The sequence below is a fragment of the Triturus cristatus genome, chromosome 6, assembly GCF_964204655.1.
Source record: "Triturus cristatus chromosome 6, aTriCri1.1, whole genome shotgun sequence".
NCBI classification, from domain to species: domain Eukaryota; kingdom Metazoa; phylum Chordata; class Amphibia; order Caudata; family Salamandridae; genus Triturus; species Triturus cristatus.
In genome coordinates, this window is record NC_140589.1 from 710,548,117 (window position 1) to 710,573,416 (window position 25,300).

Genomic DNA, 25,300 nt, shown 5'->3' on the forward strand with positions numbered 1-25,300 from the left:
TCCACAGCAAATCTCCTTTTATGGAGTCTTGATGAGCTACCAGGCAGTTAGCTCCAGGACAACAATCCACTCAACAAACAAACACCCGTCCATTTGAAGGGTTGTGTTACAAAGTCTTGTAAGCGGCCTACTGCAAAACAAAAGCCCTGGGGTGTACTTCAGCACAGCCGAAAATATTTCACACATCTGTCAGATAGAATAACAGCCAGTAAAACCCAGACTGAAAAGAAGAATTAAAGAAGCTGCTTTAGCAACTGCTGCCATGGGGATTATGCTCTTAACACTGACCTACTTGAACTCTGCAACAATACACTCATTAAGCATTGTCTGAAATTGGACTTATTTTCTGAACATGGATTATCTTCTATTTACTAAATGATTTAACACCGTGTTTTTCAAATACAGATTAGCTCCATTTGCGACCAAGTGAAGTAAATACACAGATTTACAGAAAAATCTGTTTAGCAATAAAAAATTTATTGAAAATAATTTTAAAAAAAATCGTAATTGTTCATTACAAATAAAAAAATATCAAAATGAAACAGATCTGATGTACATTTAAATACCCTCATCTTAAATATAAAATGACAAATAAAGCAAGGACAATTCAAATTAAATTATATTTAAATAATAAAAGTGCATAGCAGATGCAGGTTTCAAACTCTTATTTCTCCCACATGATGTCCTCTTTCTTCAAGGTCATTTGCAGTTTTTTGACATTTTTCAACAGCTGGAGGGAGCTTGGACTTTCTTCTGCAGATCTGCCTTTAGTGGGCGCAGTTCTTCCTCTTGGACTGACGAGCAGTTCCTTATTTCCACTCGGTCGCTCATCTTTGTGTTTCAAGACAGTTGAGCTCTTCTTTGCTTTTTGAGCTCTCAGTTTTAATTTCTTGACCTAAAAGCAAGAACAGTAAAGAATTTACTCTAGACAGTACTATTCGTAGCTGACGCAGATGACAGCCACCCGCCCTCTCTACTTTATTTACTTTTCTGGCATGTGTAAAGCTCAGCAAGCTGGGATTCATCTACCTTCTTACACAGGTGAATATGAGCCCTTGCACAGGTAATATATGGATCTAATAAGGAACACACACTGAAGAAAACACCATGATTAGCTCGGGTTGGGCAATAAAGTGATCTACGCAGCCAATACTGCAGTTTGAATATTGTGAATCCTTATACACAAGGATTCCATAACAAAGTAAATACTTCTCAATGCATTGTAGCTCTCATACCTAGTGGCCGGACACAGAACCAGGCAACGTCCCTTTGATAAACTTGTTCTCACATGTAGTCAAATATTGAATAGAACAGGACATTAAACAACCTACGTCTAGACTATCGAAGATGCTAATTTATACTAGTATATAAAACAAGATGTACCAAGACCAGGGTAAATTAACATCTCAAATTCAGGACCATTTTAGAAGAAGCTCATCAACCGGATTATCCGGTCATGGAGATTCAGTCAGAGTAAATTCGAACAGGATGAAAACCATATTAAATTCAAACATCAAACTGGAAATTAAATAATAACTAAGCAGTGTAATACTAATATTTGCAACTTGGAAGGAAAAAGCCAAAAGAGTGCTCCGATGTTTGATAAAATCTCACCCTTAAGAGCAAACAAAGCCCCAACTACAAATCCCTACAAACCAGCAAAAACAAGCTGAAAAAAAGTGGATACCTTGGGATATAAAAAACACAACAAAGTTACTAACAAAGCAGCCTTACTTCTCCTTAATACTGGTTCTAAAAATCATCAGTTTTGGAACAGAGGAGCCATATGACATAAGGTATGAAAGAATCCTGTTCACATCCTTCTAAGCATAAGTCTCTATGTCATATTGGTAGTAATGAACAGAGTTTCATCCTTTCTCTAGCTGGCCAGTCTAATGTAATGGATACATTGGTCACTTGCATGGTACAGTCAAATGACTGAACTGTGTCTTTACCAACAAATGTAATTGTCTCAAATCGTTTACAAATGAAAGCGTGTGTGCAGTCACCTACAACTTCTTGAGACAGTGAGATTGCATTACATTAGCCATATAGAAGTACCCATGTTGCCATACCGAAGAACTTTTTCACAGATGAAAACATGCCGCCCAAGTCATTGTCCAGAGAAGGCCCTCTGAAACAGTGGGGTTAAAATGTGCCAACCCTTCCATGCCAGTGAACAAGTGATTGGAGTGATCGTAGACTTCATTTGGGCAACAGATCTTCTAGTTCTGGACTACTGACGCAACACTTTAATGACATGGAGTTAGCAATAATGTGACACAATCTGACTAATTAACCCCATCATGTGTACTTAAAATCTCAGGCATGGGTATAACAGGTTTTACTTATGTTTCCACCTAACCATGAAAAATCGTAATTTGCTTATGTGAACACATTGTTTTTAGGATTGATCACGTGCCTGTTTCTTCCTACTTTCTTTCACATTCAGTGGATGTAAATGAATCAGTATAATGTGTGCTTTAGAATACCTTCGTGCTTGATCACTGGCATTGATAACAAGAAAAAATGTAAATTATTGTTGTGATTTATTCACCTTTAGTTTACTAATTCATTGACGGTCACGGTCTCAAACAGTTTACAAAAGTAGAGCATATGATAATTATTGTTTGTATTTGTGTTGGTGGTCCTGCCATCATGTTTTTATAAGGACCACACACCTGAATGTGTACACTGAACAATGCCCAAGCACTGTCCATTGGACTTGGAAGACACCATTAGCAATCAAAAAACAAAGCAATTGAGCTGTTTCCTGGATGAGGATATGGAAGAATTGCATCCACAGTAGAAAGGAAGACAGTTTCACTTCAATATCAACTGAGCCACAAAGTGCCTATGCTTCTTACACACCCTTTTCAATTTGTGAACAAATACAAAAGATGGCTAGACAGAGCAAAAAGAAACGTTCAAGGAGAGTGTAGCAAAACCGCCTTTTCTGCTAGGTCACTCCAGATGGTTTACCTTTTTCTGGACCCTATTATTGCTGGCTGTAGGACTCGGTGCACTGTGATACTGCTATACCATAGTAAAGCACTTGTGCTTCTCCTCCCTATTTGGTTTATTTAACTCTCCTACAAGTCCATTGTATATGATGCCTAAAGTAAAGTGGATATATATATATATATATATATATATATATATATATATATTCACTGAAAAAACCATAGGTTTCACACGTTATAGTTAGCGGAAATTTTAATCATAATTAACCATTGAAATTCCCCCGTTATAGTTAGTGCAGGCAACTAAAACTCACGCGACCGCAATCCTCTGCTGATGCTAATACTGTATTTAGACAATTATTTGCCCATGTCTTCTTCCATTAAATTTTAGCTATACATATATTACAAATATTTTTTTTTCATAAAGACACATATGTCATCAGCAGAGGATTGCGGTCGCGTGAGTTATAGTTGCCTGCACTAACTATAACGGGGGAATTTCAATGGTTTTTTATGATTAAAATTTCCGCTAACTATAACATGTGTGAAACCTATGGTTTTTTCAGTGAATTTGCAAGGTTTTTTAAATGCTAATTCCTAACTATAACGTGTGTGAAACCTATGCTTTTTTCAGTGAATTTGTACGGTTTTTTAAATACCAAGTTACTTTACGCCATTCGTGGCGTGCGCGCCCAGTTAACGCAGTTCGTTCCGTGCGCGCACCGTGCGCGCACAGTGAGCACGCGGTGCGCTTCGCGCACCGCGCGCCCACTTTACGCAGTTAGTGCCGTGCCCACGTTACGCGGGATGGGCCATGTACGCACGATGCGCTTCGCGCACCCATGGAGGACATATTATGCGCTTCGTTGTGAAAGGTAATCTTTTATATTTTCATTTGGAAAATTTTGCTGCCTCACTCAGAGTGCGAGAGAGAAAATGGCGGCCGCCGCTTCGTGGTTTCGTCCGATTCGAATGTTTACTTAGATCTAACAGCCAATCAGAATCGCGCTCGCGCACGGCACCGTGAAGGGCTTGGGGCTCCCGTCACGGGGAAACGCTTTTGCTTCTCATGAATATCAATGGAGGAGCTCAGTCCACATGCGCCCCCGACCCACGAGGGAATGCTACTGTAGCGAAAAGGAACGGCGCATGGAAGGGTTTCAAAAGGGTGTACACCCCGTCTTGATCGTGCCGAGGGAGTAACAGCTTCTCAGAAAGCCACAAATTTAAAAACATTTGCAAAATCGACAATTACTCACCTGCCTGCAGAAAAACGAGTCCTTAAAAAGATACTAGTGCCTACGAAGATTAACATTTGCCAGTGTGGCTATGAACATTTATGGATTGCCATTTTACTTTTAATAATATCAAAGTGCACTATGGGACCGGTAGTATTGTGATTGCGGACACGTGATGCATTCATTTAAATATGACCAAGCGCACCTGGGTGCTTGAATTCCTGTCCGTGAGCAAGGCATTCAGCCGAAACGTTGGACCAGAAGGAAACAAGCGCTGCATAAAGACTTTCTGAAATAAAGCTAGTTCCAAGGTAATGGGCCTCGCATTCTTGTTCTTCCAGCGTGGATTTGTGGGCTGCTCCGTACCCACGTAGCGAGGCCACCCTGAAGGGCTTGGGGCTCCCGTCACGGGGAAACGCTTTTGCTTCTCATGAATATCAATGGAGGAGCTCAGTCCACATGCGCCCCCGACCCACGAGGGAATGCTACTGTAGCGAAAAGGAACGGCGCATGGAAGGGTTTCAAAAGGGTGTACACCCCGTCTTGATCGTGCCGAGGGAGTAACAGCTTCTCAGAAAGCCACAAATTTAAAAACATTTGCAAAATCGACAATTACTCACCTGCCTGCAGAAAAACGAGTCCTTAAAAAGATACTAGTGCCTACGAAGATTAACATTTGCCAGTGTGGCTATGAACATTTATGGATTGCCATTTTACTTTTAATAATATCAAAGTGCACTATGGGACCGGTAGTATTGTGATTGCGGACACGTGATGCATTCATTTAAATATGACCAAGCGCACCTGGGTGCTTGAATTCCTGTCCGTGAGCAAGGCATTCAGCCGAAACGTTGGACCAGAAGGAAACAAGCGCTGCATAAAGACTTTCTGAAATAAAGCTAGTTCCAAGGTAATGGGCCTCGCATTCTTGTTCTTCCAGCGTGGATTTGTGGGCTGCTCCGTACCCACGTAGCGAGGCCACCCTGAAGGGCTTGGGGCTCCCGTCACGGGGAAACGCTTTTGCTTCTCATGAATATCAATGGAGGAGCTCAGTCCACATGCGCCCCCGACCCACGAGGGAATGCTACTGTAGCGAAAAGGAACGGCGCATGGAAGGGTTTCAAAAGGGTGTACACCCCGTCTTGATCGTGCCGAGGGAGTAACAGCTTCTCAGAAAGCCACAAATTTAAAAACATTTGCAAAATCGACAATTACTCACCTGCCTGCAGAAAAACGAGTCCTTAAAAAGATACTAGTGCCTACGAAGATTAACATTTGCCAGTGTGGCTATGAACATTTATGGATTGCCATTTTACTTTTAATAATATCAAAGTGCACTATGGGACCGGTAGTATTGTGATTGCGGACACGTGATGCATTCATTTAAATATGACCAAGCGCACCTGGGTGCTTGAATTCCTGTCCGTGAGCAAGGCATTCAGCCGAAACGTTGGACCAGAAGGAAACAAGCGCTGCATAAAGACTTTCTGAAATAAAGCTAGTTCCAAGGTAATGGGCCTCGCATTCTTGTTCTTCCAGCGTGGATTTGTGGGCTGCTCCGTACCCACGTAGCGAGGCCACCCTGAAGGGCTTGGGGCTCCCGTCACGGGGAAACGCTTTTGCTTCTCATGAATATCAATGGAGGAGCTCAGTCCACATGCGCCCCCGACCCACGAGGGAATGCTACTGTAGCGAAAAGGAACGGCGCATGGAAGGGTTTCAAAAGGGTGTACACCCCGTCTTGATCGTGCCGAGGGAGTAACAGCTTCTCAGAAAGCCACAAATTTAAAAACATTTGCAAAATCGACAATTACTCACCTGCCTGCAGAAAAACGAGTCCTTAAAAAGATACTAGTGCCTACGAAGATTAACATTTGCCAGTGTGGCTATGAACATTTATGGATTGCCATTTTACTTTTAATAATATCAAAGTGCACTATGGGACCGGTAGTATTGTGATTGCGGACACGTGATGCATTCATTTAAATATGACCAAGCGCACCTGGGTGCTTGAATTCCTGTCCGTGAGCAAGGCATTCAGCCGAAACGTTGGACCAGAAGGAAACAAGCGCTGCATAAAGACTTTCTGAAATAAAGCTAGTTCCAAGGTAATGGGCCTCGCATTCTTGTTCTTCCAGCGTGGATTTGTGGGCTGCTCCGTACCCACGTAGCGAGGCCACCCTGAAGGGCTTGGGGCTCCCGTCACGGGGAAACGCTTTTGCTTCTCATGAATATCAATGGAGGAGCTCAGTCCACATGCGCCCCCGACCCACGAGGGAATGCTACTGTAGCGAAAAGGAACGGCGCATGGAAGGGTTTCAAAAGGGTGTACACCCCGTCTTGATCGTGCCGAGGGAGTAACAGCTTCTCAGAAAGCCACAAATTTAAAAACATTTGCAAAATCGACAATTACTCACCTGCCTGCAGAAAAACGAGTCCTTAAAAAGATACTAGTGCCTACGAAGATTAACATTTGCCAGTGTGGCTATGAACATTTATGGATTGCCATTTTACTTTTAATAATATCAAAGTGCACTATGGGACCGGTAGTATTGTGATTGCGGACACGTGATGCATTCATTTAAATATGACCAAGCGCACCTGGGTGCTTGAATTCCTGTCCGTGAGCAAGGCATTCAGCCGAAACGTTGGACCAGAAGGAAACAAGCGCTGCATAAAGACTTTCTGAAATAAAGCTAGTTCCAAGGTAATGGGCCTCGCATTCTTGTTCTTCCAGCGTGGATTTGTGGGCTGCTCCGTACCCACGTAGCGAGGCCACCCTGAAGGGCTTGGGGCTCCCGTCACGGGGAAACGCTTTTGCTTCTCATGAATATATATATTTATTCACTGAAAAAACCATAGGTTTCACACGTTATAGTTAGCGGAAATTTTAATCATAATTAACCATTGAAATTCCCCCGTTATAGTTAGTGCAGGCAACTAAAACTCACGCGACCGCAATCCTCTGCTGATGCTAATACTGTATTTAGACAATTATTTGCCCATGTCTTCTTCCATTAAATTTTAGCTATACATATATCACAAATATTTTTTTTTCATAAAGACACATATGTCATCAGCAGAGGATTGCGGTCGCGTGAGTTATAGTTGCCTGCACTAACTATAACGGGGGAATTTCAATGGTTTTTTATGATTAAAATTTCCGCTAACTATAACATGTGTGAAACCTATGGTTTTTTCAGTGAATTTGCAAGGTTTTTTAAATGCTAATTCCTAACTATAACGTGTGTGAAACCTATGCTTTTTTCAGTGAATTTGTACGTTTTTTTAAATACCAAGTTACTTTACGCCATTCGTGGCGTGCGCGCCCAGTTAACGCAGTTCGTTCCGTGCGCGCACCGTGCGCGCACAGTGAGCACGCGGTGCGCTTCGCGCACCGCGCGCCCACTTTACGCAGTTAGTGCCGTGCCCACGTTACGCGGGATGGGCCATGTACGCACGATGCGCTTCGCGCACCCATGGAGGACATATTATGCGCTTCGTTGTGAAAGGTAATCTTTTATATTTTCATTTGGAAAATTTTGCTGCCTCACTCAGAGTGCGAGAGAGAAAATGGCGGCCGCCGCTTCGTGGTTTCGTCCGATTCGAATGTTTACTTAGATCTAACAGCCAATCAGAATCGCGCTCGCGCACGGCACCGTACGCGTACGGTAAGCTTACCGTAAGCGCACCGTAAGCTGCCACAGATATATATATTGATTTAAATGCTATTTTCTCAGGATCTACTGAACAGATTTACACCAAACCTACAAAAGGCACTTCCTTGACCTGAGGACTACCTCTCTGCCAAATTTCAAGTAACTCTGTTCAGCCGTTCGGGCTGTAGCTGTGTCTAAAGGTCCTATGGAAAAATGCATGGGAAAAACGCGTTTTGGGACCCCCCTTTTTTCTCAGCCCCCGCTTGACGAATCCCCCCGAGACTTTCAGGGTAGGAGCGGAGCGTCGCGCCTATTTTGAAAATTTCGCGAGGATTCGTCGACCGGCGCCAAAGTTATTCCAAATAGAATGTTGCGGATTTCCTATGGAAACAGGGTCCTAACTATAAACTGGCGACCGCCAGTAGATTGATATTATATATATATATATATATATATATATATATATATATATATATATATATATATATATATATATATATATATATATATATATATATATCCAACATCGATGGTCGCTTCAACTCGAGCCACTTAACGATGGCGGGCCGTGAAGGGATAGCGAAACCCAAATATTCCAAATCTGCATTGCTAAATATCCAACAGGAAAAAACAACGCTTCACGGCACCCAGTGCTTTTAAGGCAGAGTTTAATTAGGTCACACAAACTCTACGCGTTTCGGGAAACTCGGTCCCTTGATCACGAGTAAACGGACATAGTCAAAATACCAATAAGTAACGATGCATCACGTGACCTGGTTTGTAATTCAAAAACAGTGAAGACAGACTGCACCGCGAAGTAACGACATCACCAGAGAATTCTTGTTTGAATAACATTAACATTCCCCATTGCTAACACAATTCCTTATCTTTTGCCTCCGCTTGAACGAAAGAAGCAAGGGCAACCTTGTTAATTTTGTGCAATAAAGTGGTCTCACTTACCTGGCTGTCGAGTGCTCATTCAAGCAACAGGAGCAATTTGCAAAACAATGTTATCACGGCTGCTTCTGGCCGTGGAAGGAGCACCACCTATGGAAGGCTGGAGCCGAGGGAATAGGGGCCGTGAAAGCAGGCAACGTCCCGCTTTAACCGGCGCAGCAGGAGCATTTCACTAATGGATCTGCCTTTCCATCCGGGGCGCACTGAAGTGCCTGAAAATTCGGAGGACCCGTACTGCACCTCTGAAACCTCTCAATGAATTGGTGAATAGCGGAACCCACGAAAGGAAAAAATTTGGGCAGATGGCAAACTACGAGTCCAAGCATACCGTGCAGCTACTATAGCTTTAAATGGACCTATCCACTACCAAGTGTAAAGAATTATGGGAAGCCACTGAAAACTTCCAATTCCGCCGCTCACCTACCAGCCCAAGAAGAAGGAGCGCACAGCTCCGAAACGCGTTGGCTACAGGAAGAAAATTAACGGATGAAAAGACATTTCCATCGTTTGCAATAAAGTGGTCTCACTTACCTGGCTGTCGAGTGCTCATTCAAGCAACAGGAGATATATATATATATATATATATCCAACTATGGGTATATTCCTTCTAGGAAATAAACATCCAGCACTCCGGTGAAAGAATGGGCACTCGGTCTTTTATTTCAACAAACGAGGTATAACATCAACGCGTTTCAGCAGACTCGCGCTGCCTTGTTCACGATGTTTTGTGCACCACTTTTTTTCATTAAAATACATTTCATTTAGTGATTGACAACAAAGAGGGACTCAACTTTCATATTCAGCTCTGTATAATGCACTTTGGCCGCCATCTTGTAACATGTTCATTCCTATTTGTTTCACATGTTTACTTAGTACGATTTATACTTAATTTGCACATATTGCTGTATTACATAACTCAATAATTATAGCTACTTCTTATGTTTTCGTGCAGGGTACCTCCTTGCGTATATTAACAATAGCTAATTAAAAATCAGAGTTAGACATACAGTTTTAAAAGATTTGAATTTCTTCAACATGCTAGTGCAAATGGTCTTAATCTTCGGGAAATGAGTTCGGCAAGTGCCTTTTTAACATTTTCTTATAAACTTCAGTAATTCAAAGCGCTAGTGCTTACTGTGCAAATTACGCATTCTAATGTGCCAGTGCTAGTTTTTTTAAAGAATTACGCACAAGTTAATAATTAAAGGTGCTAATGCCTATTGTGCAAATTACGCAGAGAAACCCTTTCCTAATGTTTACAAGTTCTTGATCTATATACCTGTATAAATTTGTCAAGACCAATTCTTTTAATCAAAATTCTCTTGACGTTCCTAAAGTGCAAGTGCTTATGTAAACTTAGACATTTCTCAATTACAATATCCATTTTACTTTTTCAGCTTTAGCACAATTAGTTCCATATAGGATAGGGATTAATATCACACGTACATACATATCCATAAATATTAAAATCATATTTGATAATTCTATACAGAGCGGTTATCTTTGTCGGGTTACCCTCTATATTGATTGTTTTTTCACTAACAAAAGTAATGATAGCAGGAATTTCTCATTTCTTATCTCTTTGAGCATTTCAAGACAAACACGTATATAAATCCTCATCCACATTCAACCCTTGCGGTTCTTTGCAGTTAAATTCTAGGATGAAAAATGTTTCCAATCTCCTTAATTCCTTTTCCCTGTCCCCTCCCCTCTTTCTCCTCGGGACTTCCGCTATACAGGAATATTTTAGAAATATCGGGTTACTCTGGTGGTGGGATTCAAAATGACGTGCTATGGGATATGTTCTGTCTTGATTAACAATAGCTCTCCTGTGCTGTAAGATTCGTTTATACACAGGAAGGGTTGTACTCCCTATATATACTTTGGGGCACGGGCATCGCAGCAGGTAAACAACATAGCTAGATTTGCAAGTTAAAAAACTCTTGATAACAATAGTTTTATTAAAAAAAGTTTTAAAATCAGTGCAATTCACGCCATGCTGGCACGCTTTGCATTTTGGGCATTTTCTAAAACCTGGTTTTTGATGTAACCAGGTTGGAGCTCGCCCTTTCTCTTCCTGATATTCGCTCCTCACAACTAAATCCTTTAGCGATTTTGATCTTTTATAGGTGATGTCCGGATGTTTTTTCATTTTAGAGCCTAGTACGGGATCGTTTCTTACTAGATGCCAATGTTTGTTCAAGATAGATCTTATTTCTTTATGTTTTTCATTGAACGTTGTTATAAATCTAGAATTAAGTTGATTCTTGTCTCCCTCTCTCTGTAATTTTCTCTGTTTTGTTCTTGATGGTTCGAACAGGATTTTTTGTCTATCAAGGTTTCTTGCCTTCGACGCGGCTCCTTTTATTACAGCTGGAGAGTACCCCCTTTGAATGAATCTATGGGTCATCTCACTATCAATTTTATCATATTCAGCTTGATTGCTGCATGCTCTCCTTGCTGTGTAGAATTCCCCGAAGGGAATGCTCCTAATTAACGCAAAAGGATGAGCACTCCCCGCGTGAAGAACTGTATTCCCGGCAGTAGCCTTACGGAACACTGAAGTCTCCAACTTCCCTCCCATCGGTTTGACCCGGATGTCAAGAAAGTCTATGGTGGTTTTACTGTGGTGCCCTACGAATTCTAGATTAATTGTATTATATATATATATATCAATCATCATCCAGCTCCCACAGAAACATTCATGGAAGGCGGCACGGACTCAGGTCACCCGCAATCCCAGAGACATAGGAGAGAAGCGTTTTGGCTTATTAGAAGCCTTTATCAATATATACATAAAAACATAACGTATTTCCGCATACTCCTGGATCACCCCAAATACAGACCACAAATCTTTGCGCAGAGTTTCTTTATTGCTTTGTCGCCATAACGTTTCAGCTTCTCCGAGCCTTGATCTATAGCTTTATATATCTATATTTATATCTATAGTGAAAAATGCCTTTCCTGCTAACAAAAAGTCTACTTTTATATATTCATAGGTTTCCTGAAAAGTGTGCCTTATAAGCACAAAGACCTGGGTACCAATATGTACAAAATAAAAGGGAGCACAACATATTGGCATTAGTGAGCTCTAACATTGAAGAAAAACCCAAAAGCTGTTTCACTATATCGTCCTTGCTAGACTTTGCCCTAATAGGCCTATGTGGAATTGAAATCTTTACTTTCTAACTGTGCTTAGGAAACGTCTAGAACAATGCTTCAAAGATATTTCTGGCTCAGTTTTTAAAATTTGACTCAATGGTGAAATCATATTTTTGATAACTTAAGCATTAAAGAACAAGTTACTTACCTTTGGTAACTATATACTAGTAAGAGACCTATATTAGTTATGGATTCCTTACCTGAGAATTACCCCCAGGCGTCAGACTGGATCTGGAGATTTTTTCTCAGCAGTACCCCTGCGTGTCGGTAGGTGGCATCGGTTGACTCCACGTTCGTCGTTGCCATCGTGATCGCCGGAATTACGTCGCTGTATCTACTTAGACGCCGCCTTTGCACGCTGGCGTCAGTTCTTTGCACGACATTCCACGCCAGAAGCACAGAGCCATTCAAGACACTGGCCACTGGTGCAAAAAACTATGGCCCGGAAAGGGAGTCTCTTACTCTAGAAGTCAGTTCGCAGAACGGGGAGGATGGGTGGGGCGGTAAGGAATCCATAACTAATATATGTCTCTTAAAGATATATCATTACCGAAGGTAAGTAACTTGTTCATCTTACCTTAGAATAGATACCCCAGCAATACCAACCCCGGAGCTGGGTCTGTGAACCAAGTTAACACCAGGAAGTCCTAAAGAACGGAGCGGTCAAAGAAGCCGTCTCTTTGGACTTGGCTGTCCAGGCAGTAATGTTTAGTGAACGTATGCAATGAAGCTCACGTGGCTGTCTGGCAGATGTCATGAAGCGGGACTCCACGCGGCAAAGCAGTAGTGGCTGCCATCGCCCTAGTGGAATGGGCACGCAACCTTACTGGAGGTTCCTTTTTCACCAAGGAATAACGAATTTTAATAAAATAATAATAATAAAGAGAGATGGTTCGCTTTTGCACAGCCTGACCTTTCTTGGTGTCCACATAGCCAACAAAGAGCTGATCATCCATCCAGAATTGTTTTGTGCAATCTAGGTAAAATGAGAGCGCACGTTTTGGATCCAGATGGTGGAGCCACTGCTCCTCTTTAGAAGGATTCGGAGGCGGGAAGAAGGTGTCCTATGTGGAAAGAGGTAACCACTTTGGGAAGAAAAAAAAAGGTTGAGTTCAGAGAACAACCCTGTACGGATGAACAGCAAGGAAAGGAGACTTAGAAGAAAGAGCCTGAAGCTCACTCACCCTGCGAGCAGAGGTGATGGCAACCAGAAAAGCAATCTTTAAGGTCAAGAGTCTGAGAGGACAATTATGTAGAGGCTCGAAGGGAGAGCACATAGGTAAGTTAGAACAAGGTTCAAGTCCCACTGGGGCATTACGAAAGGAATAGGAGGAAACAGGCAAGTAATGTCCTTAAGGAAACGATTTCCAACAGGGGACTTGAAAAGAGAAGGCAGATCAGAAAGGCAAAGAAAGGCCGAAATGGCCGAAAGATAGCCCTTGAGGGTGCCCAGAGCAGAGCCCTGCTGGGCCAAAGAAAGTTGGAGGAGGAGAACCTCAGAAAGGGGAGCAGAAAGATGATCCACAGCCTTTGCTGCACACCAGGCCACACATGTGTTCCATCTACAGGCATATACTGTTTTAGTAGAGGGACGCCTGGCTGCAAAGATAACATTACAGACTTCAGGAGGAAGGTCGAAGGATGTCAAGTGTCGCCGCTCAATCTCCATGCAAGGAGGTGGAGGCTGGACAGGTTCGGGTGGAGGACCGTCCCCTGCTGCTGCGACAAAAGATCCTCTTGAACGGGCAGTCTGATCGGAGGATCGATGGCCATGTTCAAGAGCTCGGGATACCAGACTCTTCGTGCCCAGTCCGGAGCCACAAGAATTACTTGGGCCCGGTTGCGCTTGTTCTTCTTCAGCACTCTAAGCAGAAGTGGTATAGGCGGAAAGGCGTATAGAAGACCGCAACTCCACTTGCGTCGAAAAGCGTTGCCTAGCGAGTGCCGCCTTGGAAATGCCAAAGCGCAGAACTGCTGACATTGCGCGTTCTCTTCGGTGGCGAATTGATCTAAATAATGCTCTCCCCACTGCTGAAAGAGACCTTGCACCAACTCAGAGTAAAGACGCCATTCGTGATCCATCAAGCACTGGCGACTGAGTTCGTACGCCCTGGCGTTCAGGGAACCTGCCAGGTGTTGAATCCACCAGGGACATGCCCGGATGTTCCAGCCACTTCCAGAGATGAAGGGCCTCCTGGCAGAGGGTCCACAACCCCACTCTGCCCTGTTTGTTGCAATACCACATGGTGGTGGTGTCCGTGAACAACTGCACTACTCTCCCTTTGACAGAAGGAAGGAATGCCTTCGGTGCAAGACTAATCGCCTGAAGCTCCAGAAGGTTGATGTGGAGCCCAGACTTTGCCGGAGACCAGAGGCCTCTGATCTCCGCCTCCCCCATGTGGCTGCCCACCCCAGAAGTGATGCATCGTCACCACTGTAAACTCTGGTTGGGGAAGGGAGAGCGATCTGCCGTTGACCCAATCCTGGTTCGTTAGCCACCACTGCAATTGGTGTGCAGTGCCCTCTGAAATCTGGATGTAATCTGAAAGATTCCCTTGATTCTGTGCCCATTGGAACTTCAGGTCCCACTGCAGAGCCCGCATATGCCACCTAGCATGATCCACCAGCAGGATGCAGGAGGCCATGAGGCCCAGAAGCCTCAGGGTCATTCTGACCGAAACCTGTGATAGAGGCTGAAAGATCTGAATCATAGCCCGAATATCACGGACTCGCTGTTCGGGAGGATAAGCCGAAAACTGCCCTGTAGCCAGAACCGCCCCGATGAAAAGGAGCTTTTGAGAGGGAATACGGTGCGACTTCGGCACGTTGATAGCAAACCCCCACAAATGCAGGAGGTCCGCCGTAGTCTGGAGGTGGGAGACGACAGCCTGGGGCAAACTCACCTTCAACAGCCAGTCGTCGAGATAGGGGAAGACTGGAGCCCCTGATCTACGCAGATGAGCTGCGACCACCCCCATAAACTGAAAATGCTCATGGCCCTTCGTGAACCGTAGGTAACGCCGGTGTGCAGGCAGGATGGGGATGTGAAAATAAGCGTCCTGCAGGTCCAATGCTACCATCCAGTCTCCTGGGTCAAGGGCAGACAGGACCTGAGCCAATGTCAACATTTTGAACTTCTCCTTCTGGAGGAAGCGGTTGACGTCCCCGAGTTCCACGATAGGATGGAGGCCTTTGTCCTAGTTGGGTACTAGAAGTAGTGGGAATAACAAACACGACCTACTTCTGGCACGGGGGACTCGCTCAATAGCTCCCTTGGCCAAGAGAGCCGTAACTTCCTGACGGAGAAGGGCCAAATGATCCTCCATCATGCGATGGACTGTGGGTGGCATGGAGGGAGGGATAGTCTCGAAGGGGAGGGAGTGGCCCCTTCGGACTATCGGCAAAACCCACCTGTCAAGACGTGATGTTGTGCCAGTGGGGGAGGTGATGGCGAATCCTGCTGCCCACTGGCAACTGGTGGCCCTGAAAAGTCGGACTAGGAAGGTTTGAAGGCTGCTGCAGAGAGGGCGCTGGTGGACTGGCCTGCCCGCTGGCCCCCAAAGCCACGACACTGGGTCCCATGTCCCTAGCCGCACAGAGGCTGGGAAGCTTACGCAGGCCTGTGGCTCTCTGTGAACGCGGTGGGTTACCCCTTCCGTTGCCACGAAAGGGGCGAAAAGCGGACTGCGCAGGCGAGAGGAAGTAGCGAGTCCCAAGGATCTGGCCGTAGCCCTAGAATCCTTAAAGCAATCGAGCGGGTAGTCCGCTTTGTCGCCAAACAAGCGACGGCCATCAAGGGCATGTTCAAAAGAGTCGATTGGACATCGCCCGAAAAGCCAGTGGACGTCAGCCAGGCGTAGTGTCTCAGGGCTACTGATGTTGAAATCTTCCTGCTTAGAGAGTCGGCGGTGTCCAGCTCACATCGTATGATGAACTTCGTGGCATCTCTACCCTCAGCAACTACACAGGAGAGAATGGCACGGGCCTCCTCCGGGCACTGTGGCAGCACCTGCGCGACCATGTCCCACACAGAGTGGGTGTAACGGCCCAAGAGACATGCGGTGTTCACCGACCACAGTCCTAAGTGGCGGAAGAAAACTTCTTCCCAAAATGATCCTGCTCTTGGATTCCCTATCTGGGGGAGCAGTAGGGAACGCAACTTTGGACGACGAGACAACGAGGCTTGGACCACCAAGCTCTCAGGGGTAGGGTGTTGGGAGAGAAAAGTAGGGTCGCCTGGGGCAGGGCCGTGGCATCGGGCAATCATCCTATCCACAGGAACCCCTGTGCTGGGCTTGGACCAGGTGCCCAGAAGGATGTCTGTGAGGGCCTCATTGAACGGCAGCAGGGGCTCTGAAGAGGCTGCTACGAGTTGAAGCACCTCAGTCAGGAGGTTAGGCCTGACTGCCACTGTAGGTAGCTCACCGAAGGTAGCTCAAGGCCTCAGCCATCCTACGCAACACCACAGCGTAGGAAGCTCCTTCCTCCGTAGCCACGGTAGAGGGAGAAAGCATACCAAGGTCTGGGGATGTATCCAGACCACTGGCCTCACCCAGTTCCTCTCTCCAGTCTGGCTCTTCCAACTGGTCTGCTAGGAGGATCAATAGACCCCTCCCAGTCCCCCCCCCCTCCCTTCTGGCTGCCACTCATGGCGATAAGCAACGCCAGGATAAAACAGAGGTAGAAAAGTACCGGTCGGCGCCGGTCCCGGCCTCAGTCTGGCTCTGTGTCCATGTCGAGGGGGAGGCCAGGGTTGACGCCGGCTGGGGACACAACCGGCGTCGGGAGGAGCGAAGGTGTCGCTAATGGATTCGGCGCCGGAGGAGATGTCGTAAGGTCAACGGGTGCCGATTCAGATCCAGACCTGGATCCCTGCAGCGCCGGGCCCAAAGCCGCCAGCAGCGAAGGCCTAGAACCCCTAGCTGAGTCCGCAGGGCCTGAAAGTGCGCCGGCGGAGTCGGGCTGCCCAAAGATGGAGTGGAGGGCTTTGTAAAAGCTATGAAGAGGGGCAGGGGTCGCCCCGGCTCCTGGGAAGTGAGGGAAGCTCCGAGCCGACCCAACAGACTCTGCAGGTGGAGCCGGATGACTACCTTCCACATCCAGCGCTGTGTCAGCCAACGGACAGGGAGAAGACGAAGAGCGTCAGTGCTTCTTCGCCTTCTTCATGTGCTTAGACTTACCCGAAGATGAAGACTTCGAAGAAGAGTGATGGTGTCTCCGTGACCTCCCTCTTGACCAGCGCACAGCTGACTGCCGGGACTTGAGAAGCTTTTGGGACCACTCCCGCAAAGACTTTGGGTTTGTAGTCGCGCTCCAAGCATCAGAGGCACACGAGATGTGGGTCCCTGACCGACATCAACTTGTGACAGGAGTCACAAGGTTTGAAGCCGTCCGTCGATGTGACATCCCTTGCACCAGGAGTCGAACAACTCGGAAAAAGTCGAAAAAACTCTAGTCAAAAAAGACTATGGGTATACTGCAATGTCATTCCGGCGATCACAACGCCAACAACGAACGCGGAGTCGACCGATGCCACCTACCGAAGCGCAGGGGAAATGCTGAAGAAAAATTCTCCGGATCCAGTCTGACACCTGGGGGTAATTCTAAGGTAAGGAATCCATAACTAATAGTCTCTTTCAGGTTAGGTGGGCACAACGTGTGGGGCCAGAATGCCTGCGTCAGCCCTGGGAAGCTTGTAACAGGACCAAATGAAGCACACCAGATGAAAAGGATAAAACAAACGGTGGGGAACAAAGGTAAGGAGGGAGGCGGAAGTGTCAAAATTCAGCAGTGGTCCTGCCAGAGAGTTCACAAACTTCATTCACCATCAGCATATGGGCCTACTGCCAAGTCAGGACGGGAAGTTGCAAATGGATAAGCAAGATGAGAACAAAAAGAGAAAGGGAAATCCCCACATATAGCATAACAACGATCTGAGACGGAAGAAAAAAAAAGTACACTAACCAAGGAAAATGCAACTAAATAGAATTATTTATGAAAAACATATCACATGGACTTTAGCAGTAAATGGGAATTGGAAAACCCATAATGGTCATCTCAAAGCACGGGGTTAAAGAAAGTGCGAGAGTCCAAAGCATAAATGAGACACCCTGGCAGGGGAGGTCAGAGTGTGGGTAAAGCACTAGACAACCACTGACTCTGCACCCATAACAATGGCTATTTAAGAACCTAAAAAAGAAAAATAACTTCAAGAATGGTTTTCAAAAAAGGTCTTAAAAAGAAGCCAATTGTTGATGACTTATTGCAAATGGAATTGGTGTATAAACAGTTGCTCATGGATTTTCCTAGGGCTTGCTGCTCAACTATGCTCCGCACATGTTGCGTGAGTGCAAGTTAGCGAGACTCACGCAAAATATGCCAGGAGTGGAGCTTAATTGTATGCACAATTTGGAATATTGTAGTGGTGAAAACAAGCATCACATAAATAGAGAAAGTTATCATCCTGGTAATTCTGTTATATAACCAAGTAGAGAGCAGAAATTGACTATCAATCATAGGGTTAGTGCTGCCTTCTTCTCCAGGAGTGCACAAAAGGAAGGCTACAAATGGGATAGTTCTAAACGAAGAAAGAGTGAGTAGGAGACTGCTGCCGACAAGTCAGCTTACAGACTAGAGTCAAACTTCAAACTGCGTATTTGTGACAGTATCTGTAACACACCTCCAGTCTCTCTGATCTTTAACCCATGGGCAGATTCCACATAAAAGAATAGGAAATAGAAAGGGGGACAAAGGCTGCATTTAAAAATGTATGGTTAGTGGAAGGCGATATGTTTTGAGACAAAGCTATGCTGCAAGAATTTACCTGCTGCAGAATAGTACTGGCAGTAATACACAAGTGATGAATTGCCACTGATACCTAGCAGCCAGTTAAAAAAACAGGAGCAACATGTAACTTCTTGGACCGGTTTGCAATATCAGAATGTGTGGGTTATGCTGTGTGGCAGCAGAAATTCCATTGTAGTGTAGTTCCTATATTCCTGATCGGCTCTGCGCATTGGAATAATATACACAATAATTTTGATATAGGACTGAGGTCAGTATGTCTCTATAGAGTACATTAAACTTAATTACTTGGGTGTGCCAGCTAACTCAGAAGTCACTAGAAACTTCTCGAATAAACAAGAAGGAATTAGTTTCTGACAACCGCATAAACATGACAACTTTTGAAGGAGGAGCCTAGCGCGCAACCAAGATGGCCGCGTAGGTGCGAAGCTCCCGAGGACCTCCGCGACCTCCTGAATTAATCCTGATTATATCCTGTCTTTGACGAGGGGACTGCGTCTGTGTACCCGAGCTGAGGCTGCACCCGTTTTCCGTTTTCGAATCGGACCCCGGACACTGGTGGGAGCACCGATCGAAGATTGCGGCCTTCTCCGCGCCGGCCCCCCGGATTGGAGTTGCGGGGCGATCCGGGGACAAAGCGAACAACAACGGCGGGCAGGGCTGGGCGACTCGCGTACCCCGCGCTTTCACTTTCGCTTTTGCACCCTCCTTGCCCTCAAGCGAGGTAGGGTTGCGGAGCGGGGTGCGGTGCGGTGGTGTGGCCTTGCCCCTGTGCCCGGCTGACCCGCCGGCTGTGAGTTGTCCTGCGGTGCAGTGGTCAACCCCCCCCCGGAACCTGTGAACTGGTTTATCGGCCCTTTCGAGGAGATTGGCACGACTTCGGGAGTGCGACATGTCCACAAAGCAAGATGGCGACCGGGCCAAGGTGAAATCGACCCGCCGCGCCCGGCACCTCAGTCAAACAGTATGGACCGCTACACCCTCCAGAAGGGATCCCCAGAGGCACAGCGTACATCCCCCGCGGGCCCGGCTGAGGCGTCTGCTCAACCCGCGGATCTGACCCTCCGGGACGTCATGGGCGCCATTGCCGAAATGAAGGCCTCGGTGGACCAGCGCTTTGATACTCTGGCGCAGAAGATAGACTCGGCCCTGGTGGAGGTGGGCCTGGTGAGAGCCGACTTGTCTAAAACAAATGACCGGGTCGATTCCCTGGCCCACACCACCTTAAGTCTCACTACAGACGTGGCGGCCCTTCAAAAGGAGGTGCACCGGCTTGGCCAGGCGAGCGCCATGATGGACCGTCGATTGGAGGACGCCGAGGGTCGGGCCCGGAGGAACAACGTTCGTATTGTCGGGGTGCCGGAGGGACGGGAGGAGGAGGCGGCAGATTTGTTTGTGGAAGACCTGATCCTCGCCCATCTCCAGCCCCGGGGGCTGAGTAAACTTTTTGCGGTGGAACGTGCTCACAGGGTCCCCGGAGGAAGACCTAAGGTCGGAGCTCCGCCGCGGCCTCTCATTGCCCGGATTTTTAACTTTCGGGACAGAGACGCTATCTTGCAGACTTCCAGGCTACAGGGACCGGTCAAGCTTGATAATATGGACGTGAATTTTTACCCTGACTTTACTCCGACGGTCCAAAAGCAGAGACTGAGTTTTCTCGGAGTTAAACGTCGCCTACGGGACATGAACCTTAAGTACTCAATGCTTTTTCCAGCTAAGCTGAGGGTAGAGGTGGATGGTCGCACGCATTTTTTTGACCGTCCCGAGGCGGCTGGGGACTGGTTGGATACTCTGCCTGGGGATCGGGCCGGGGGGGTGGGGGGGGTGCGGTTGGCGGGGAGGGCGCACCGGATCAGAACTGAGGGGTGAAAAGTAGGCCTTGCTCTGGACAACATTTTGGTTACCATTCACTGATCGTGTATGTTCCCCTCCTATGGAGGTCGTACGGGGTCCGTTGGGGGCTTTCCCTCCTCCTCTGGGGGACTAGTTAGTTTTTCATCTATGGGGCGACAGGCACACTGCACTTTGGGGGGGCTGTCTGGGCTCATGCAGGGGTGCAGGGAGGGGGGAGTTCTGTTGGGACGGGTGGGTGGGGGTGGAGTGTTGTTTGTTTGCACCGCAAGGCGAACCCTTTACTGTATTGTTGTTTTTGAGATGCTCTTTGGGGGACGATTGATGGCTTCCATGTATGATGGGGGGTAGGGACCTGACTGTGTTATCATGGAACGTTAACGGACTGGGGGATAGGATTAAGCGTGGTGTGGTCCTGCAGTATCTGAAACGAATTTCACCAGATGTGATCTTCCTGCAGGAGACACACCTTATAGGTAATTCCTTTCATGCCATGAATCGGAGAGGCTATCGCTTGGTGGCCCATTCGGGCTTCACCTCGGGCTCGCGGGGGGTGGGCATCATGATTAAGAACTCGCTCCCATTGGAGATTGATGAGGTGCGCCATGATGAGAGGGGACGTTACACTGTCTTGGTGGGTAGAATGGAGGGCAGAGTGGTCGTTTTTGTATCAGTGTACGTTCCGCCGGGGTTGCAATCTACCACGTTTGCGGACCTGGGGCGCCTCCTCCTTGACCTCCCGGATGGGCTTCTGGTAGTTGGGGGGGACTTCAATGCGGTGGCTTCAGGGTCTATGGATCGTCATCCCCCCAGGGACCTCCCCCGGGCACAGGCGTGGCTGTCCGGCCTCTTAGATACACTAGGATTGGTGGATTGCTGGCGACTAAAGCATCCCGCTCAGCTGCAATACACCTTCCACTCGGGCGCCCATGGTAGCCTCTCGCGGCTTGATTATATCCTTGTTCCTGCGGCCTCTGCTGGGAGGGTGGGAGAGGTGCGCCATTTGGCGCGGGGTATTTCAGATCACTCCCCACTACTGCTGCATCTGGATGTCTTCCCGAGGGGGGAGGGCAGGGTGGCCCCGATTAATGCCTGGTACCTGCGCGACCCCACTATTCGAGCCGAATTGATCAAATCCTTGCAGCGGTACTTTGAGGAGAATGTGGGGTCTGTCCCTTCTGCCATCTCCCTTTGGGAGGCTTTTAAGGTAGTTCTTAGGGGGGAGGCCCTCTCCTTTATCTCCCATGCCCGGAGGCGCGAGCGGGAGGAGGTAACCCGGGTGGAGGCCGAAATTACTGAACTAGAGGGTGACCTGGGGAGCGGGGTGACGGATGCCACATTGCATGTTCTACACCTCAAGCAGGCGGCCTATAGGGCCCTCATCACGGAGGCGGCCAGGGGCCTCAGTAGAGAGCAACAGGGGCGACTGTATGATGTGGGTGATAAGGCTGGTAAATTGATAGCGTGGTTGGATAAAAAGGAGAGAGCGAGTCGTGTGGTTCCGTTGATCGAGAGGATGGATGGTGTATGTGTCACCGAGCCGGACGCCATTGTATCCTGCTTCGCGGATTATTTCCGCGAGGTATATTCCCCGGTTTCTCCCTGCTCGGAGGAGGATTCCCATGCCCTGCTTCGGGACATCGCGCTGCCCTCCCCTTCGGTGGAGGACAGGGATTCGCTGGACGCTCCTCCCACCTCGGACGAAATTGCCCTTGCTATCCGCTCGGTCGCATCTGGCAAGGCCATGGGCCCCAATGGCATTCCTATCGAGCTGTACAAGCTGCGACCGGATGTGCTGGCGCCCCACCTGCGCGCGATGTTCCTGGCGGCCTGCTCGCGGGGTTCCCTTCCGCCGGACCAGCGTCTGGCCACGATCGTGGTGATCCACAAGGAGGGGAGGCCCCGTGAGCGGGTCACATCCTATAGGCCTATCTCGCTCTTGAATGCGGAGCCCAAAATCCTCGCCAAGGTGCTGGCCAACCGGCTGGTCGGCGACTTGGTCCACCAAGACCAGTCCGGCTTCATACCCCATCGTAACACGGCCCTTAATCTGCGACGCTTGCACGGGGTGCTCGCGCGTGTTCCGTTCGTGCGGGAACCGGCCATCTTGGCGTCCTTGGATGCCACCATGGCGTTTGATACGCTTGAGTGGCCATACATTTGGGCGATGCTGGCGAAGTTTGGCTTCGGACCGGGCTTCATCAGCTGGGTCAAATTGTTGTATTCCGGCCCATTGGCGCAGGTGGTGGTGAATGGACGAGTTTCGGCCCCATTCGCACTGGGACTGGGTACGCGACAGGGCTGCCCCCTGTCGCCTCTCCTGTTTGCACTGGCCCTGGAGCCCCTGGCGGAGTGGCTGCGGTGGCACCCTTCCATCCGTGGTCTCCGTTGGACCCCCGAGCATGAGGACCGTGTGTCCCTCTACGCTGATGATATCCTTCTATATCTTGCCTCCCCGCGTAAATCACTGATCGTCCTAGTTGATGTTTTGCGCTCATTCGGTCGCAACTCAGGCCTCGTCATCAACTGGGCGAAATCCTGTGTATATGTGCTTGCCGGGGAGGCTCCGGTCCTACCACGGGACTGTCCGATCCAGATCGCCTCCCAGGGGTTTCGGTACCTGGGTATATATATTACTCTGGACCCGGAGGCCCGCTACGAGCGGAATTTGCTGCCCCCCCTCCAGCGCTTGAAGGAGGACGTGGTGCGTTGGCGGCGTCTGCCGCTTTCGCCGCTTGGCCGAGCGGCCTTGTTTAAAATGATGTCGTTGCCGCGCTTTCTGTACGCTCTCCAGAACACTATGGATTTGGTTCCGGCGCGCTACTTCCGAGAGGTGGAGAGTTTGCAGCGTCGCCTGTTCTGGGACGGGAGGCCACGTATCGCCTTGGCTAAATTGACGCTCCCGTGGTACGATGGGGGGGTTGCCCTCCCGGATATTAAACGGTATTACTGGGCCTCCCAGCTAGCTGCGATTAATCATGGCCTTTACGGGCCCGCCCTGAACCCGGCATTTGAAATGGACAAGATGCTCCTGCCCGGTGGCGACTACAATCGGGCGCTTTACTCTGGCGCGCCGGACCCTCGCCTGACGGGACCGACGCATGTCATGGTGCGTGTGTGGCACGCGGCTAACGCAGCTATGGGGTGGAAGGACCGTTTGACCCGGGCGTCACCGCTATATGCATCGGCGAGGTTGGGCTCCTTGTGGACCTCGAAGGGCTTCGAGAAATGGGACACGATCGGCATCAGCACAGTGGGAGATCTCTGGACGAGGGGGGGATTCAAAACTTTCGAGATGCTGCAGACGGAGTTTCAGTTGCAAGGCAGTGAGTACTTCCGGTACTTACAAGTCCGCCACGCGCTGGGCTCCGTCTTCCCGGATGTCGCGTCCATTCCGGAGTCTTCCCCCCTGGAGGACAGAGTGCTGGATGGCCATGTCCCAGACAGCACGATCTCCCTCATATACAAAAAACTGATTAACGACCGATCGGGCCTGCTGACTGGCCTCCGCGAGGCCTGGGTTGCCGATGGGCTGGAGTTGGACGACGAGGACTGGATGTCCGCGGTGGCTTCTCCGAAGGAGGTGGCCATCCCGGCTCGCCTTCGCTTCGTCCAGCTTAAGATCCTCCACCGGGTTTATGTGACGGGGCCAAGGCTACTACGTATGGGCTTAGCTGAGGATGGACTGTGTAAGCGTGGCTGTGGTGCTTTGGCAACTTTCTTGCATATTCTCTGGGAATGCCCAAAGGTGGAGCGATTCTGGCGTGGTGTGCATGAGGTCCTGCGAGTGGTTACGCGTGTCGTGCTGTTGCCTGAAGCGAGGAGATGCTTGCTGAATGTGTGGGAGCCAACTGACTACTCGGTTCCGCAGACGCGGTGGGTGACTCTGGGATACATGATCGCTAAGCGTGACATTGCTCAATTGTGGGGATCCCAGAGGCCTCCGGCGGTGTCGGCCTGGAAAGAACACATGGATTGGTGTATGTTTCGTGAAAAGGTGGTGTATGTTGCGAGGGGTAAGCCTGGGGCGTGGGTGAAAATCTGGGGCCCCTGGAACGCCTATCGCGGGAGTATTTGCGAGCCGCCGCTGCTGCCGGCTGCTTCACCAGCTCCGTCCCCCTAGCCGACCCCCTCCCCCAGCCATGGGCACGTGGTTCCCCAGTCCCTGATCTGTTCTCATTCCCCTCTTCAGAGTTTGGCGATTGGTTGGGGTCCCCCACTTAAGGAGCGCGTGCTGTCACTTGGGATTGCGGGTTGCCTTGCGGGTGTGGTTGTTTTTGTGTTGTTGTGTTTTGACAAAAGGAAACCGTATTGTTGGTTCGGAGTTATGTGGCCTGCACTACTGATATCTCCTGATTTACTCTTCTCGCACCGCCAAGAGATTTTTCTGTATGTATGTCATATGCTACTGCTACTCTAGCGGCCGGCCAGAAGGTTGTAGGCCCATACTTGTAACTATTTGAGATTGTAATAAACGGTTTCAAAAAAAAAAAAAAAAAAAAAAAAAAAAAAATACATGACAACTTTGTTTCCCTTAGAATCAGAACAATCTCAGATTCGTGGAAACAATCGATAACAGTTTCACTCAGTCAATCGTGCATGCTTCGTTTCTACAGAGTTACACAGAAATAGATAGACGGGCGTTTCAATAAAAAAGGGTTTATTG

The 25,300-nt window shown here is 48.2% G+C and overlaps 1 protein-coding gene across 3 annotated transcripts in view; it reads right to left on the reverse strand.

The window, feature by feature from the left end:
• Positions 1–456: 456 nt before the first annotated feature.
• CEP57L1 (centrosomal protein 57 like 1) overlaps positions 457–25,300 on the reverse strand; it is a 171,075-nt gene continuing 146,231 nt past the window's right edge. For all 3 annotated transcript variants that reach the window (XM_085611197.1, XM_085611196.1, XM_085611198.1), the window contains exon 12: positions 457–895. In XM_085611197.1, coding sequence (XP_085467323.1) covers positions 665–895 — 231 coding nt within the window. In that variant the 3' untranslated portion in view covers positions 457–664. The remainder of the gene's footprint in view (positions 896–25,300) is intronic.